The 16,994-nt window shown below is 42.8% G+C and overlaps 2 protein-coding genes across 2 annotated transcripts; one reads left to right on the top strand and one right to left on the bottom strand.

Moving 5' to 3' along the window:
- Positions 1-2,757: 2,757 nt before the first annotated feature.
- csgalnact2 (chondroitin sulfate N-acetylgalactosaminyltransferase 2) lies at positions 2,758-8,818 on the top strand. Its single transcript, XM_068568572.1, has 8 exons — positions 2,758-2,884; positions 4,647-5,497; positions 5,587-5,803; positions 5,952-6,053; positions 6,139-6,317; positions 6,422-6,516; positions 7,006-7,087; positions 7,163-8,818. The coding sequence occupies exons 2-8, from the start codon at positions 4,846-4,848 to the stop codon at positions 7,453-7,455; spliced, it is 1,620 nt and encodes a 539-aa protein (XP_068424673.1). The 5' UTR covers positions 2,758-2,884; positions 4,647-4,845; the 3' UTR covers positions 7,456-8,818.
- On the bottom strand, positions 8,567-16,131 carry sec23ip (SEC23 interacting protein). Its single transcript, XM_068568570.1, has 18 exons — positions 15,837-16,131; positions 14,729-15,222; positions 14,372-14,579; positions 14,080-14,273; positions 13,823-13,912; positions 13,628-13,748; positions 13,126-13,215; positions 12,883-13,024; positions 12,586-12,794; positions 12,394-12,491; positions 12,009-12,173; positions 11,685-11,780; positions 11,420-11,587; positions 11,174-11,329; positions 10,732-10,834; positions 10,039-10,221; positions 9,789-9,951; positions 8,567-9,204 (listed from the first exon to the last, which is right to left on the bottom strand). Exons 1-18 carry the CDS (start codon positions 15,970-15,972, stop codon positions 9,123-9,125), a joined length of 2,898 nt encoding a protein of 965 aa, XP_068424671.1. The 5' UTR covers positions 15,973-16,131; the 3' UTR covers positions 8,567-9,122.
- Positions 16,132-16,994: the final 863 nt, after the last annotated feature.

A 16,994-nucleotide genomic window follows, 5' to 3' on the forward strand; every position in this document is an offset into this window, starting at 1 on the left:
GTCCTCACCCCTGATCTTCTGTTGATTTCTTAAATCCGTAAGGTTTTATAGAGCAACCGCACGAGCGATTCCTTCAACCCGCCTCCAGCCGTTGGATTAGCCTTGGTCTCTGCTTCATTCACACAGTCGAAGGAAATAAAATAAGGGCTTTTCAAGTTTTGAACTAATTTCAACAAAAAAAAAAAAAAAAATAGCTTCTGAATTGAAATGTACATCTATGAGATATAGCTTTGGGCCCATTGGCATCACATTAAGGACCTGGAAATTGTAATTTCACCGTTTGCCCAATATGTATAATTTGTTTCAATGCCCGGCACTCTTCCTGGGGGCTTGGGAGAGAGAGCCTAAACACCAACGACAATCAGTTTTTGGCAAACGATTTATTTTTGGCACGACAGTTACACAAACAAACACATGTTGGCTGCCGCCATTACATCTGTACAGTTGGTACATTGCCTGTTTGGAGCGAATAAACAAAAAATCCAGCAGTCAAATTCACCCAAATATTGCAAAGGCGAAAACTATGGATTCTTGAGAGCTGGAACCGTGTGTTTTACATTGATTTTGTCATAGTTTGCCTACAGAGGACATAAACGCCCCTATAGATGAACAATTAGCACAGCGACAAGCGCTCAGAACTAAGCACACAGACTCGCAAACAACATCAGGAAGAAAGTAAAAGATAGAGTGGTGGATCGGCAGGAGGGCAACAACAGCTGATAAATCCACAACACTTACAATAGAGGGCGGCAAGAATGAGTCCTAACATCTGAAAATTGGTAAACACTTAAAATAAGTTTGGTTTGGATGCTTTTTGAAATTGAAGCTACTGTAAAGACCTTTTTGTGTTGATTTTGGCTGTCCCTATGGACAATAGTCCAAAGTCCCTTTACAAAAGCTTTTATTTTATTGCATCAGGGTCCATGGGGCCGAGCAATACGACATAGGTCTTCTGTCGGCCTGCCTTTATCAAAAACTCTCTCATTCTGTTTTGCTTCACCTAACCAAAATCAACCTTTGCAAAGAGACTGTTCACATGTTGTGTTATGATTTGGGAAAGGTTTAGACCTGCAGCTGCATCGTTCCAAAGAGATAATCATCCTGAAAGTGCTTTGCTTTGAAGGCAAACCTGAAACCTTTTCATTTTTTGCTGTGTGCCATCTTCATTCAGCCCTTGTGGTTGCAGAGATATATCCTTTATTATTTCAGAATGGAGGCCTAAAAAATAGGTTTGTTTTCAAAACATACTTTGCTATGATTACATTTTCGACTTTTTTAGACTATAAGACATACTTTAATAATATTTCTTCTACAACTTTTCTACATAAACTAAGCTATAATTTTGTATAACTTTGTTAACATTGGTAGAAACTATATACAAATATATAAGTCACTGATTAAATTGACATGCCATTAGCATATTCCTGCCTCTCCTAAAATAATATAAAGTTCTGCTCAACATGAGTAACTTACAGTGCACTTAAGAAAAGGCATATATATCAACATAATAATGGATGAAGCCTGTACAGCACTTACATGATCACACAACAAGAGGAACATTCTACGAACATCAGCGACCCAAATAGGCCATTTATCTGCAAGCAGTTTCTTTGTTTAAATAAATGTTTTTCTTAAACTCCACAATTTTGCACTAATTGTGAGTGTTTTGTTCATCATTAGCTGTTTGCCTCCTGCCCATCCCCCCACTATATTTTGTGTCCTCCAGATGTTGATGAGCCTGTGTGCTTTTGGCTTTTGCCAAGTGCTTATCCACAGTTGGTATTCATTTTTTCTGACAACAGTAGAAAAAGTATAACAAAAGCAATATGTTTAGCGGTAGATTGGTAAAATATACCATGGAAACAAAGCCATTTTTCGTGGTCTGCTAACTTGAGGATGTTTACAAAGTCATATTGATTTCAAACATGATCTCTCTATGGCTGAAGACATCATTCATATTTTATGTCTTGTGTCCTTCGTCTTCTGTAGTTTCTGTTGAGTTGCTGACTGGTTGTTTGAAAGGGTTTGAATGACAACAGCAGCAAAAAGAAAGGTTGGAAGGGGACTGGGATCTTTACTTGGTGCTGTTTCCGGCGATTTTTAATATATAATGTTAGTTTTCGGTCTGCAAAAAGTGGATGGGTCCAATACTGACTTCTACAAGAAGGCAGTATTGGACTGCCTTCTACAAGAAGGCAGTATTGGAAATTAATTAAAATAGATATGCGACAGTGTCCGTGTTGTCTCTGTGATTTCCACATGATGTGTGCTGGGATAGGCTCCAGACTGTCATTCTTAATGGGAATTAATGAAGGAAATGACTAAAAATAGAACCTAATGGGAACATTTCCTGGTTTATTCTTTGCAACGTAATGATAACAGATGCCATGTTTGAACATTAAATACGTGATTTGTCTCCAGTTAGAGCCCACTTAAGTCATAATTCAATTCAGAGTTGTCACCCGGTGTAACATCACACGTAAGAGATTTGTGCTACCAGTTTGACGAGAGGAACACAAAACGAGCCTAAAATAAAGACATTAACTAATATGTATAATACATATGTTATTTATGTTCACGGTGTATGTGTTGATAAAGAAAGTGGCAAAACGTGTAATTATTTATTATCATATAATATTGACAACTTTTTTTATTATTATCGATAATTAAAACGTTTTTTATTATGAACAAGGAGCTTCAGCGTGTGAGGTGACGTCACTCGTTAGCGGAGCTCCCATTGGTTAGTTGTTCACCGGAAGTTGACTTCGATCCACTCTTTTCTCTCGGCTCCGTGGCATTTCGCAGCCAGGCTGTCTGCTGCTGCTGGTTTCACACTAAACTCATGGTTGTACTCACAGGCAGGAATGGACACAGACAGAATTATGTGAGTATCTTTTTTTAATACTATTATAACTGCTTAGCAGGCTCTCGAATAGATATAAAATAACCAAAAAGCGAAGTGAAGCTCCGAATATCGCTAAGCTAGCTACGCCACCGTGTCAATATCCGGTTTTGATTTTCAAAGTAAGGATACACGCTTTGCGCTGTGCACGTTTTCCAGAGGGGCGGAATGAGCAGAAATGTGGTCAAAGACTTCTGTGCTGACTAACTGCAACACGACTTCGTGTTCAATCAGAATTTATTTTAAAGTTGTACTTTATAAGATAACTGTTCGCAATTAAAACGCCAAACAAATCAGATACATGTATTTTAATATTTTTCACATAACCCACTTTTGCCTAGTTCAGTAGCCTCGGCAGTTAGTAACAAGTCAGTCAATTCACTATAATTTACAAATCCCTCTGAATGTATGAATGTGTAGTCTTGATGAATTTACTGCCACTTTACTGTTAATTAGGACACAGTATGTATTTATACCAAAACAATATCAATGTCAAACCTGTACTTTAGGTTACAGTACATCCTGTGTTGCATTCATCGCTTATCCTAGTCAGCTAGAAAGAAGACAACACTAATTTATAGGACATTGCGGTCTATAAAGCATTGCCTATTAAGTCAAAGTAATGATAAGCAGAAGTTTAATGTGTATCTTTTTCTTCTCATGCATGTGAGACAGGTGTGTATTGAGAAAGTGACATTGAAACCCTGACTCTTTTTAATAAATCTATGCAGCGGTGATAATTTCACTTTTTGCTTTAGAAATGTGAAACTGGTGTGACACAAACCAAAGTGTGTGTTCAAGGTGACATAGCTGCCAAATGTTTACTCTCACTAACATTCTGCATTAAAACCACACTCAAGCAGTTTTCAATGAACAGTCTCTGTTATTGTTTCTTCTTGTTTTTGACTGGTTGAAACCTTGAGACTGAGCCTATTCAGCAGAATGGCCCCTCTGTGAGCATTTAATTGGACTCGGAACCCTGCTGGTTTTCATTGTAGCCGCGTTGAGCCTGATTTACACCTTTTTGAGGCCAGGTGAAGACAATGAATGTCAAGATAATTAAAACTTTACTTTGTGTGCTGAGGGTTTGAGCTGTAGGCTCAACTGTGTGACATTCAGGAAACACTTGTGCATGGTATGTGGTGGATAAGATGTGGGTTTAAAGGCTCCATGAGGCCAGACACAGCCGTGTGTGAGCTAACTTCAGTCACACAACAAATCAGGAATACCCCTTTAAATACTATGGCTGTTTGCATGCGTTTTGTCTGTATGGTATATTCTTTTAAATCAACAAGGTGCCTCTTTTTTTCTAAATATATAGCCGTTCTGGAGGCGTCATGCTATTATTTTGAAACTGAGCCGTTCAAACGGAAGTCACTCGTTGGTAGCTTGCTGTGAAGCTCGCCCACCAGTTTTCCTCTGTGCTGTTGTTTAGCTCAGACAGCTAGTCGCCGTGTTAGCTCTCCAAGTGAAGCTCGTTTTTTTCTGGTTCCCGTTTCTTCAGGTTTTAAATGAAATCTTCAGGATGTAAATTCTTAAGAGAAGACACACAGTGAACACACTGCCACAGGGAAATGTTTTATTTCTTGCCTGAATTAAATTGTGACTGACAGGTTGGTCAAATACTGAGGTTGCTTGAATGGTCTGATTATTTGGGAATATGGTTAGTGGTTTAATCTGAACCCAAAACGTCTTGACAAATGGCTTTGATGTCTGATTGTGGATTTCTGTGATTGTCATCAAGGTGATCATCGCATGGATTTACCCAAAACAAATATATGAGTAGCGTTATAGGTTGGAGCCAAGACACAAGCCCATCACAGCAAAATGAGACAAAGGCCCTTCCAAACCTCTAAGATGGTGTGCAGAATCACATTGTGAGTAATGTGATCAGAAGGTAAAGGGAATGCAGACTTGCCAGCTATAGCTTGTATGCAAGCGTGATGCCCAGACGGGGGTTGACTCTCCAGGGCCGCGTCCGCTGGCTCTTCCTGGGCTTCTTCCTGCTGTTGGTGCTGCTGCTATTTGCATACCTGCTGGAGTGCACCCCTCCAGCAGACGTCAGCCTGGCGCTGCCCGGTATAGCAGGGGAGACCTATGGGAAGGATTACTACCAAGCCCTGCTGCAGGAGCAGGAGGAGCGCCACCTGAGCCGGGCCACCAGTCTCAAGCGCCAGATTGCCCAGCTCAAGCAGGAACTGCAGGAAATGGGCGAGAAGCTAAAGCTCTTGCAGGACAAGAAGGAGCTCCCTGGGGTGCAGGGCCTGGCGGAGACAAAAGACCAAGAGCCAGGAGACCTGCTGGAGTACCTGCACTCTCAGATCGACAAGGCCGAGGTTAACACCGGGGCCCGCCTCCCCAGCGAGTATGCTCTGGTGCCCTTTGAAAGTTTCACTTCGTCCAAGGTGTACCAGCTGGAGATGGGGCTGACGCGGCACCCAGAGGAGAAACCTGTTCGCAAAGACCGCAGGGACGAGCTGGTGGAGGTCATGGAGGCTGCGCTGGACATTATCAACAACCCTGATGAGGAGGATGGTGTCGAGGAAGACATGCCGATGCAGAGACAAACCTACATAGAAGGTCACTTCACTGAAGGTAAGTTCTCCACTTCCTGGCTGCGGACCAATGACTGATCACTGCAACTGATTTTCTCAGACAACCATTGTTTTTTTCATATTTTACAGGACTGTACAGGACAGAGCGAGACAAAGGGACTCTTTACGAGCTCTTTTTTGCCAAAGAGGATTCCAGCAGCTTCCGCCATGTCACGCTCTTCAGGCCTTTTGGGCCCTTAATGAAAGTCAGGAGCACATCTGTAGAAACATCAGGAATGATCATCAACATCATTGTGCCGCTGGCAGGCAGAGTAGAAACTTTCTCACAGTTCTTACACAACTTCAGGTGAGAATGAACCAGAAACTGTCCCCGTCTGTTAGACATGACCCAACGTGTGGTCTTCAGACATTTCCCCGTAGTAATTGTTGTTGCAATAAGATACAACTGTAGTCTCTTTGCAGTTCACTTCAAAAATGCATAATATATGTTGTAGGGAGGTGTGCGTACAGCAGGACAGACGAGTACATCTCACAGTGGTTTATTTTGGGCTGGAAGGCCTGCAGGAGGTGAAGTCGTCTTTGGAAAAAATGTCGAGGTTTGTCCTTTTCACTAAGAAAGAGCTTTTAAAATGTTTGTGTTACTCATGTGCGGGAATTTAAATCCACCCCATTTGTTCTCAGAGAGGAGAGCTTCTCCAATTACACTCTGGTCCCTGTGGACGAGGAGTTTTCACGGGGTCGCGGTCTGGATATCGGCGCCCACGCCTGGAAGAAAGGCGACGTCTTAATGTTTTTTTGTGACGTTGACATCCATTTCACACTTGATTTCCTGAACACGTGTCGTCTCAACGCTGGCCCAAGTAGGTTTTTACACATTGTTTAAATCAATTGTTTTTAATAGTCCTTTTGGGCTTTTGTTGACAGGTGGACTATCACTAAATTGTACTGAACTGTTTGTTTGTAGATAAGAAAGTTTTCTATCCAGTGGTGTTCAGTCTGTACAATCCTGCCATAGTCTATGGGAATTTGGAGCTCGCTCCACCGACTGAGCTCCAACTGGTAAGGACATCACATTTATCTCAGATTATTTAAGCCTCTGTTCTTCAAAGATCCCCATCACATATGTTTTAAGAAATTAAAAACGTCTGCTTGGAATGGTAGTTTGCATCTGATGTAGATTTTCCACAAAATAATTTCACTTTTGTTAAAAGTTCTTACTCCTGCAACTACTTCTTTTTCCACATTTAAAAATCCTGTATCTGAGTTTGTAAATGTTGTAGATTTGTGTAGGTTTAAGATTACACTCGATGTGAGTTCCATAGTAGACTAACTAGACATAAAATGATCTTGTACGTTCCCGTTTCAAACTCAGATTCATGGCGTTGAGCAAACAGCCCTCTAGTGTCAAATGCTGCACAGTGAAGCTCAAACATCAGAATGAAGTAAACAATAAAAAAGTGGAAAAGGTCTTAAAAGTATTAACATAAAATTCAAGCAAATATGCAGTGTTCTCTCGTTTATTGTAAATATGAATCTCTTTTCAAATAGATTCACAAAAAAGATGCTGGATTCTGGAGAGATTTTGGCTTTGGAATGACGTGTCAGTATCGCTCAGATTTCCTGAATATTGGTAAGAACTGATGCAATTAATAGTTAATTAAATTTATTCCTAAGTAATTGATAACGTGAACTTTTATTCCTCCAGGTGGGTTCGATCTTGAAGTCAAAGGCTGGGGTGTGGAGGACGTGCACTTGTACAGGAAGTACCTCCGGAGCGACCTGATCGTGATGCGGACGCCGGTCTCCGGCCTCTTTCACCTGTGGCACGAGAAGCAGTGTGCAGATGAGCTGACGCCGGAGCAGTACCGCATGTGCATCCAGTCCAAAGCCATGAACGAGGCGTCCCACTCGCACCTGGGCATGCTCGTCTTCCGGGACGAGATCGAGAGTCACCTACGCAAGCAGGCCTTCAAGACTCAGACCAAGACCGAGGACTGAACAAGCCCCTTCGCACCCCCATCACCATTCCGATGTTAAGACTGTGAGATGCTGACGACAACCACCGCACTACAGCAAAGACATGTTTACATGGATTCTTCTGCATTTTACCGCACAGCTGTAGACAAATGAATGTACAGAGATGAACATTTCTCAATGTGAACCCTAACAACATGGTGCAACAGCTTACTCAAACAACTTGCTAATATTTAACTTGCTGAATGAGAACTAACAAGTAATATATATATCCCATGGATTTAGGCTGTCGTGTTTCAGGCCATTTTTCTAACTTGGAAAACACAACTTCTTATTTAGCCATCCTTCCTGACTTGGAACCAGTTTCTTCAGCATCATCACCTTCTGTGTAACGACCTTCCACTGCTAATATGACCTCAGCCACTAGATTTGAGCTGTTTCAGGTGATCTCGCCCCCCCTCTCCAAGATCAAATACAACCAGCTGTTCTGATGTGAAGAGTGGCTTATTAGCCATTAGGAAAGTGTAAGAAGTCCAACTATAGAACTATTTATTTACCGTTAACAAAAGGAAAAATGAGTTGCACTTTGTTTTAATGGAGGTTAAAAAATACAAGCAAAGCAAATCTTTGCTGTTGCAGTATGTTGGCAGTTGTGTATGGAGTCGTTCTGTTATATTTATAGGTTGTTTCAGACTGGCAATGTGGTTTAAAAAAAGGGAACTTTGTGTGTGTTTTATGAGTCACTGTCTTCCTTTGTTGAAGACAAAGTGGGTTAGTGACCAGTTTGACAGAAGCATGATTTAATAAAGACCCAAGAGCAAAGGTTAGCTTATAGCATGCAGCGCTATATCAGGTCTATGGACCAGTATTATTATCTAAATAACATTAACAAGATGTCCTATATGCCCAGTGAGAGTGACTCAGTGTTATGATTCCTAATACTGGACTGGAGTTTGAATGTTACTCGTGTAAATACTTTTTCTAATATTTTGTTTCATACTTGTGAGTTGTACATGACTTTCGTGACACGAAATGCTTTTGAAATTTGAGTCCATCTCATAATGAGAGAATGTTGCAGCTGAACGGTTCAGTCACGGAGGTTAGAGGCGGGATGTCGATGGAACAGCTGTCAAAGCAGAGCAGGCAAGAAGTGCTTTATTTTTCTCAGTGAAAGCAGGTTTTTCTTGCATCTCATCCCGTACTGTATTCTTTTTCATTCATGTTTTGCTAATATTACAGCTTTTTGTAGATATCCATTTTCCTCACACTGCAGGAGAAATGTTTTATGTATTCCTCTCGGCAGTACACAATTCAAATAACATGTGCAAGGAAATGATTTCTTTAGAAATTTTGTCCATCAAATAAAACTTCCAGAAGGCTGCAATAACTGCTGATAAGTCATCGTCCTTTCTGCTGTTGGCATTTGCTTGGATAATACACTGAGGAAACTTGATCAGTTCTATAATTTATACTATAAAATGTAATATTTAAACACATACTCGTGTCCTTTAATCTACGAGCTCATTTGTACGTTTCTTAATTTAAGACAAATGGCATCATACAATTGTATTATTCATCTGTATACAATAAACTACATGAATAGAAAATTAAAATCCAGGTAAACCGACATGAAGTAAACCAAATGGGAAAGTTTCAGACAGACTTCTCTTCATCTGCGGTACTTCATTGTGTTAATGTGCCATCTGTTCTGGATGGATCCCCATGTTCTTGTAGATCTCTTTGAGAATAAGCAGAGCCGTGTCTTCAGATTGCCTGTAAAACAACAACAGGAGAGTTAGTAAAGGATTTGCCAACGGGTCACTCGTAGCGGTTGAGCGACAGGCCTGCTACACGCGTCGCAGTAGGAAAAGCGCAGGTGTTGCTAATGACATTAACGCGGGATCAGTTCCACTCGACACCAGGACCCTGGAACAAAAGCAGCTGAAGGGAATTCAGCCATCATTCACTTTGACTCTTCAAACCTGTGTTAATAATAGGCCTTTTAAAAGTAAACCTTTTGACCTTTATATGAAAAACACCACACTCAATGAGAATAAAATAGTGTATGTATGTATGTATTTTTTAAAATCATTGTCCAGCTGGTCCAATCCGAAAGTTATTTTCTTAATATTTTGCTGATACAGCAGCAATAAACTATTTTATAAAATCAAGAATAACTAAAGTATCAGATATCACGTAACAAAATCAGAAATACAATTTATAAATCTTTTTTTTGTTGGTCGACGGATTGAGTAATCGTTTTAGCTTTTTGGCGCCATTGCAAATGTAATTGCTAATTTGAAACATTGTAGTTGAGACGGGAACATGCAGCCTGAGGGACACGGAGGTCTCCGTACCAGTAGCAGAGATGACTCTGGAGGGCAAACAGGTACTCATTGAAACTCTCGATGGGCTTCTCCTGCAGCACGTAGTCGATGCGATTCCCTCCATTCAGCATCCCGACCTTCACCTGAGGCTCGTCCTCTTTTAGTGGCTCCAGGCTCTCTGGGACCTTATGATCTGTGAGAAACCAGAATGAAAAGTCATACACATACATCACGAGACAGAAATAACTTGATTGAAGAGCCACAAATTAGAGAAACTCACCCTCTTGCGCTTGCTTCTCCTGTTCTTCAATCTGATTGGCCACCATGGCCAGCTCGGCCTGAAGCTGGGCAGACGAGGTGTGAGCGCGAGCAAAATCGTTGAGCGTCTGCCAGGCGCTGCGAAGGGAAGTGATCAAACCGTGCTTCAGGTCAGTGCCCATCCTAGTGAGACTCTCTTTCAGCTCTGAAACACAGAGATACACGATTAAATCCATCTGCAGGGAGAAGCTCATCACAGGATTGATTAATCTTTTTAATTAGACCCATTTTTGGCATTCCAACATGTTCACTCAGAGAAGAACTGAAAGCTATGCAGCATTTTCAAAATGAAACGCAAGGAAAGACAAGACCAAGTGTCCACCTCTTAATGTAATAATTTGTATATTCTCACAAAAAAAGAGAAGCTTAATTTTGACCTTTAGCAATTGTCATATTATCCCATAGCAGCTTTTAATGCAACAATATAGTCTTTGTATTCTGTCACCACACAAAGTAGGACACTCCAACCATAAGAGACAGTGAGCCCCGAACTGAGGACAGAACATGCAGAAACACTAAAGAACAACAACTCGGTGTCGGCTCTTATGCAACAAGACGTAGCGATAACTCATGACTAACTTAAAATTGCTCGTAGCAACCGTAAATGAACAACGGTGATCAGGTTGAGAGAAAAGGCAACCAGTGAGCGTCGTACCGAGATGAAGCCTCTTCCTCCCTTTGTGGTGTGGGACCAAAACAGGCTTCAAGTCCATGTCTGGTAATATCATGGGCTCAATCCTGTACGCCACTGGGTCCAACTGAAGGAAAACGCAGAGTCATTGATGAATCCATCAGGTAGTAATGCACAACGTGGCAATAGAGAAACCTTTCAGCCTCTTAGTTCTTACAGAATAACAAACACCAAAGGTTAAGGGGGACATTACTATGTTTCTGTAACTTTAATATGCAACACTCGAAAGTGAAAAAGACTTGTTTTAAGAATTAGACCTGATGCCTTTGCACACTGCAAGAATATGAATAGAATTTAAAAAAAGAGAGAAACATGCTGAAACTCAAGTTGGCAAATAACGTTTGAGCATCTGCAGCTTGATCGTCGGTAATCCCTTTGGGGTGTACAGGTGAGAAGAGCCGTGTACCGGATGGTAAATATTGAAGAACCCCTTGCACGTGGGCAGCTGGTATGTCTCTTCGATCTTTTCCAGGCCTCGGACTGTCAGAAACATGCCAATTGGCGAACCCAAGGCGAAGAAATTAATCGGCTCAAAGTCCAGAGCGTGGTAAACCACCGACACCTGCGGAGCAAATCAATGCATCAACCGTGGAGCCACATTTCTGAATCAGCTCCCTCATTAGTCCTCGACGCATTTTAAAGTCATATTTACCTGCCCGGTGCCAACTTCAAAGTAATTGTAGTCGACGTGGACGGAGTTGCCCACTGGAAGCCTCTTCACGGAGAGACCGGGAGGAGCTTCGGCTGCTGGTGGGGGCGCTGCAACCTGACTCACCTCTTTGACCTCCGCCCTCTTCTCCCGGGCCGCCTGGCATGCAGCCTGAGAAAAAAAAAAGACAAGACAAGAGACGCCAAGAGAGCGTTAATCACCGCCATCCATTCGCTGGCCCCACAAGTGATCCAGAGACGAAACGTACCTGCTTGTTCACCCATTCTTTGACAAACTTGGCAACCTTTTTCCTGGGACCCAGTGGGATCCCCATCTCTTTCAGGTCCTCGATTGTGCACATGAGCTGAAAGAGCGTGACAAAGTGAAACATCAAAAGCTGGTGCTCCTAAATTTAAAATTTAAACCTTAACTACAGCAATGTTTAAAACTGTTCCCTCCGTGGCCTTAACCACATCTTATTCTTTTTCATAATGTTGGCTTTTTTTTTTGGAACCACAAACACCCTTAACTCAGCAATTTAAAAAAGCACTTTTGACTTTATGACACGCAAAGAAGGCTTTTTTATACTCACAAAAGATTCAATGTCAATCTTCTCCTCATCAAAAGTATTCTTGTACTCCGACAAGCCGAGGTGTTCCAGCATGGCAGACAGATCCTCAAACTCCTCCCCCTCTTCTTTGGGCTCCTCTTCCACAGCGTTGGCAGCATTATTTTCCTGTGTAACCAAGGCAGCCACCTGACACGAGAAATTTTACAAACAGACATTGCAACATTTTTTTTTTTTTTAATAATTCATTACGAGCCACAACAGTGTGTTAAAGCGCTGAAAACGTTTCGGATCAGTTATGACGGGCATCAGGTTCAGTGGGGAAACAAATAAACTGGGTTTTAATAGCGAAATCAGATGTTTAATGAATGACACGTTACTCTTTATGTTCCAATAAGTGGTGTATGACCTGTTTGTTGTCTCCATTTGTCGTGGGTATGATCGGCACGGCCAGTTCAGGAGAGCCGGTCTTCTGATTTGATAACAAGTCAAAGAGAATCAAGGAACCTGCAAGTGCAAAGGAGAAATGATACAATATAGGTGAAACACCGAGGGGAAAACATACAATGGTGTCGAAGCTAAGAATGAACTGGTTTATTACCCAAGCTGTGTCCGGCTACTGATGTTTTTCCTCTGTAGTCTGGGTTCCTCTTCATGAACAGGGCATAAAGTCTGTTAATCTCCTGGGCAACTGTGTCCATGATAGTCTGGCAGTAAGTGGGACTGTTGTAGAAGAGCACATCTAACAGAGTCTCATTTGTAAAGTGGCGTAAACGTCCTGTGCTGGGCAACGTAATCTTCTTTATCCTCCTACAAAAGAGAAGAGATTTGGCTATAGTTGAGTTTTAAAAACAGAACATGTACAATAGGATACGTCCGTTACCCTGCCTCTCCTCACCTGTCCACTCCTGTGGCGTCTCCATGCAGCGCCGTGTGCCACTGGACAGGGAGGAACTCCACCCTGCTGATGGCGTGCTCATCCAGCGAGTTCCTGAAGTGACTGTGCAGCAGCTTCAGCGACACGCTGCGGAAGTCGTCCACTGAAAGCACAGGGGATTCGTACGGTATACTTCAGAAACAAGCGCCACCGCGGAGAGTACACGCCAAATCTGGCAAACGTGCACGATCGTTTGCTACACACCACACTCGACCATGCTCCGGAACCTCAGGTCACACACGGGACCGATTCCGTGGACCATGAACACGAGATGATCCACCGTTGCGAGCTCGCCTGAAAAAGCGTGGCAATCTTACACAATCGCTCACCGTCTTCAACGTGTGCCTGAAATCTAAACCGCACTGAATCATAATTAAGCTGCAATACTTTAAACAGACAGATATTAAAACGGTTATCACAGTTTGAATCAGACTTTACTAATCCTCATGAAACAGATTGATGGCTGGCACTTCCTCTAATGTCTTTCGAGATGCCTCATGTCCCTTTATGGTGTCCTAACAGTGTATCTTTCTTTGAATACTTTTTTAGAAAAGCTTATTTGTTGGATCAGTGAACTATAAACTCATTACTGTTTACGCAAGGAGTCTAAAATGACACAGTCAACGCTGGGTTTTATGTTGTTGTTTTTTCAATAAGTGCCTTCACTTCGCATTAAATTAACTAAGGTGCGGAGGGACTTGACTACCATCTGGCACTTCATCGTGGTCGTCATCAATCCCTCTCTTCACCACTCTGGGCCGCGTCTGGCCGTCCTGCGTTGTGCCCCACTCGTCTGGCATGGAGGAGGGCTGAAACTGCACAATCACCTAAGGAGGCAAGCAGAAGTCTTTAAGTCGAACCAAGAGGATCAATTATTAATTCTGATCAGACAAGGATTTACCTTTGGGTTGTGCATGACAATGGTCTCTCCTGATGGGAACTCCAGTCTACGATGCCACTGGTTGGTAGACACAGCTTTCTTATATTCTGCCTGAAGATAAAAAGATATACTGTTGAAGCATATAAAGGGATTAAAAGGCAAAGACTGCACATTGGAGTTGATGAAAATGAGATATGTTTGGACTGGAAGTGGCAAGATGTCCTTTGTTTGAGTAACTCAATAACCATTTTTTGGTTAAATGTAGTAGTGAGACGAACCTCCAGCTTGTCACTAAACTCCTCAGAGTACGGAATGAAGCGACTGTCCGTATCCCCTTTATAGAACCAACTGCAGCGCCGAACCTCCGTAGGCTCCTCCTCCCAGAACACCGCAGTCCGCATGCGGTCATAGAGCTGCACGTCGTAGCGACCTCCATCTGTACGGATGATCACATTTTCTGGATCTGGTTGAACTGGGAGAGGAACAAAAGCCCACGAACGCATTAGAGTGTCACACCATCTCACTGCTCCACGACAGCATCTGGAGAATAAACATTCACAGATTACACACCCGAGTTATACGTCTCCTCTAGCTGAAGTGAGTCAATGATACTGAAGGGTAGCCAGACGCTCTTTGATTCCACTTGCTTGCAGTAGAACCAGTGAGGTTGAACGGACTCATAGACATTGTAATTGTATTGCATCATGGGACCAGCGGGGACGATCGCTCCGGCAGGGATGGCTGTAGGCGGAGGCGCTTGGAACTGTGTGGGAGGAGGCTGAAGAGAGAAGGAATAGTAAATTCAGTCTTCACTAATGCTGATGGCACATGAGGCAGGTTCTCCATTAGTAGGGATTTCAATAACTGAATGAGTCAATCAATTATCGGACAACCAAATCTGACAGCCACCGTTTGGCTTATATCTACCTTTGTGAACGCGGGTCCTGGCGTCGGGAATGTCTGTGGTGGAGAGCCGAGAGCGTATGGATTCTGTTGAGGTGTGTGTGTTGGTGGCAGGACCTCTGGAGCTGGAATATACGGACGGGCTCTGCTGCTGGAAGGTGTGTGTCGGTACGGGTTGTGAGTCTGCGCCTGCGGAGGCGGCGGGGTCATCGTTGCAGGGGGAGGAGTGTGGCGCCCCACGGGGCTCTGGTAAACCGCACTGCCAAACGCTGGGGTCGCGGGATTCATTTGTGATCCTGGAGGGGGGGTCATGCCGACACTGCTGGGAACAGGGGCCGTCCCCATTGATGTCGGGGCTGCTGACAAGGCCGGCGGCGGGCATGGCGACTGGCCTATAACTGCGAACGGGTCACTGCTGGTCACGGGGCTGGAGAAGTAGTTGAATGTCGAGGGGGCCGGCCCGTTCCCAGAGGTTTGACCTAGAAAGCTGTCTTCTTCTCCGACTTCGGTTGGATCCACTAAGAAATCAAAGCAGTGATTTGAACAGTGGCCTCATTTAGGTACAACTCTACAAGGGATACCCAAAACAACTGATACGCTTGAACACAACAGACAAAGTGGGAAAATCCAAGGGGCACATCTTCAAATATCAGGTTGTCCAAAGACATTCCGTTTACAGTAATACATACATACACATATAGATATACATACATGTGTGTGTATGTGTGTGTGTGTGTGTGTGTGTGTGTGTGTGTGTGTGTGTGTGTGTGTGTGTGTGTGTGTGTGTGTGTGAACGTGGAGGATACGGCGACATTTGGCTCACTTAGCAGTGGTGTTTAAAGGAGGACGTGGCCAAGTTTCATGGCTCTAAAGTGGCCGCAAGTCCTCCTCATGTGACATCAGACCCGGCTAAAGTCTGACCAAACACATCGCTGTCAACGGGGCTCACGTCTCTGACAAACCCCTGGGGGCTCGGACACGTCGCTTCTTTCCGTTTCTCTCACTTTCACACTGAATGACAACTGGCAGCAGCCCAGGAGCCGGGTTAGCTAGTTAGTTAGCTAGTTAGCTTTGCCTGCTAACTGCACCGATAACGTTAGGGACGTTTCCTCCGGACGGGACTTCGTCTTACCTCCTGACAACACCGCCGGACCCGTGGCCTGGCTCACCGGCATGAAGGGCAGGTTGAAGTTAAACTCCGGAGCAGCGCTGAACAGTAAATTTGCACTGGTGCTGGGAACATTATTATTATTCTTTCGATCTGCCATTTTCGCCCAGAATTACACGTCGCCACTGACGTTGCTGCCGCGGCCCGGCAGCTCTCTTCTCCCAACAGAGTCCACTGATCTCTAACGCGATCCGAGCGTGACGCCGTGACACAGGACGGTGAACACAGCTTGTATAGATCTGCTGAATCCACCCAGGTTGTGTGGCCTGAGTTCGTTGGTTGTAGGAGAAACAAACACCGCCTCTCACTACCGCCACCTACAGGTCAGGTGGTTTAACTACAGCAAACAGTGCAACGTTGTGTCCTTCTAATGGCCTAAAATAATCGATGATATTTGTTTTAATTAATTATATCATTATAACAGAGTACACAGCATACACGACTGGCCTCCTCACGAACACCACCACCCTAAACTCAAACATCCGGCCCGTTGACTGTATTTTTTGTCGTTGTGACAGCTCAGTCCTCCTGCTTCTTCTTCTTCTTCTTCTTCTTCTTCTTCTTCTTCTTCTTCTTCTTCTTCTTCTTCTTCTTCTTCTTCTTCTTCTTCTTCTTCTTCTTCTTCTTCTTGATGTTTATTGGTGGTCAGCAAACAACGAATTGGTGAATTAACGCAATCAACTGGCGTGTGTGTGTGTGTGTGTGTGTGTGTGTGTGTGTGTGTGTGTGTGTGTGTGTGTGTGTGTGTGTGTGTACATACATACATACATACATACACACACATATATATATATACATATATATATATATGTATATATATATACACATATATATATATATATATATATATATATACATATATATATATATATATATATATATATATATATATATATATATATATATATATATATATATATATATATATATATATGTACACACAATACAAATAAATACACACCATTGTCTCATTAATATTAGTTATTATACTGAAATAGTATTCGATAACACGTATTTCTTCTTGAATTATTCTTTGTAGAATATCTGTTACAGTATATCAAAATTACAACTTTTTTTCTTTCTGAAGTTACCAATTAACGTTGTCTCCTTTCTTCTTCATTT

Source organism: Clinocottus analis, unplaced genomic scaffold (genome assembly GCF_023055335.1).
Source record: "Clinocottus analis isolate CAN_PGR_092001 unplaced genomic scaffold, fCliAna1.0.p SCAF_8, whole genome shotgun sequence".
In the NCBI taxonomy this organism is placed as follows: domain Eukaryota; kingdom Metazoa; phylum Chordata; class Actinopteri; order Perciformes; family Cottidae; genus Clinocottus; species Clinocottus analis.

What these genes read in the sequence shown, in the direction of transcription:
- csgalnact2 (XM_068568572.1), top strand. Translation starts at nt 4,846, where the DNA reads ATGCCCAGACGGGGGTTGACTCTCCAGGGCCGCGTCCGCTGGCTCTTC. An exon ending in CAGTTCTTACACAACTTCAG is followed by an intron (nt 5,804 to 5,951) that starts GTGAGAATGAAC and finishes TATATGTTGTAG; the next exon opens with GGAGGTGTGCGTACAGCAGG. An exon ending in TCGTCTCAACGCTGGCCCAA is followed by an intron (nt 6,318 to 6,421) that starts GTAGGTTTTTAC and finishes GTTTGTTTGTAG; the next exon opens with ATAAGAAAGTTTTCTATCCA.
- sec23ip (XM_068568570.1), bottom strand. Translation starts at nt 15,972, where the DNA reads ATGGCAGATCGAAAGAATAATAATAATGTTCCCAGCACCAGTGCAAAT. An exon ending in TTGTCATGCACAACCCAAAG is followed by an intron (nt 13,749 to 13,822) that starts GTAAATCCTTGT and finishes TTGCCTCCTTAG; the next exon opens with GTGATTGTGCAGTTTCAGCC. An exon ending in AGTAGCCGGACACAGCTTGG is followed by an intron (nt 12,492 to 12,585) that starts GTAATAAACCAG and finishes TTGCACTTGCAG; the next exon opens with GTTCCTTGATTCTCTTTGAC.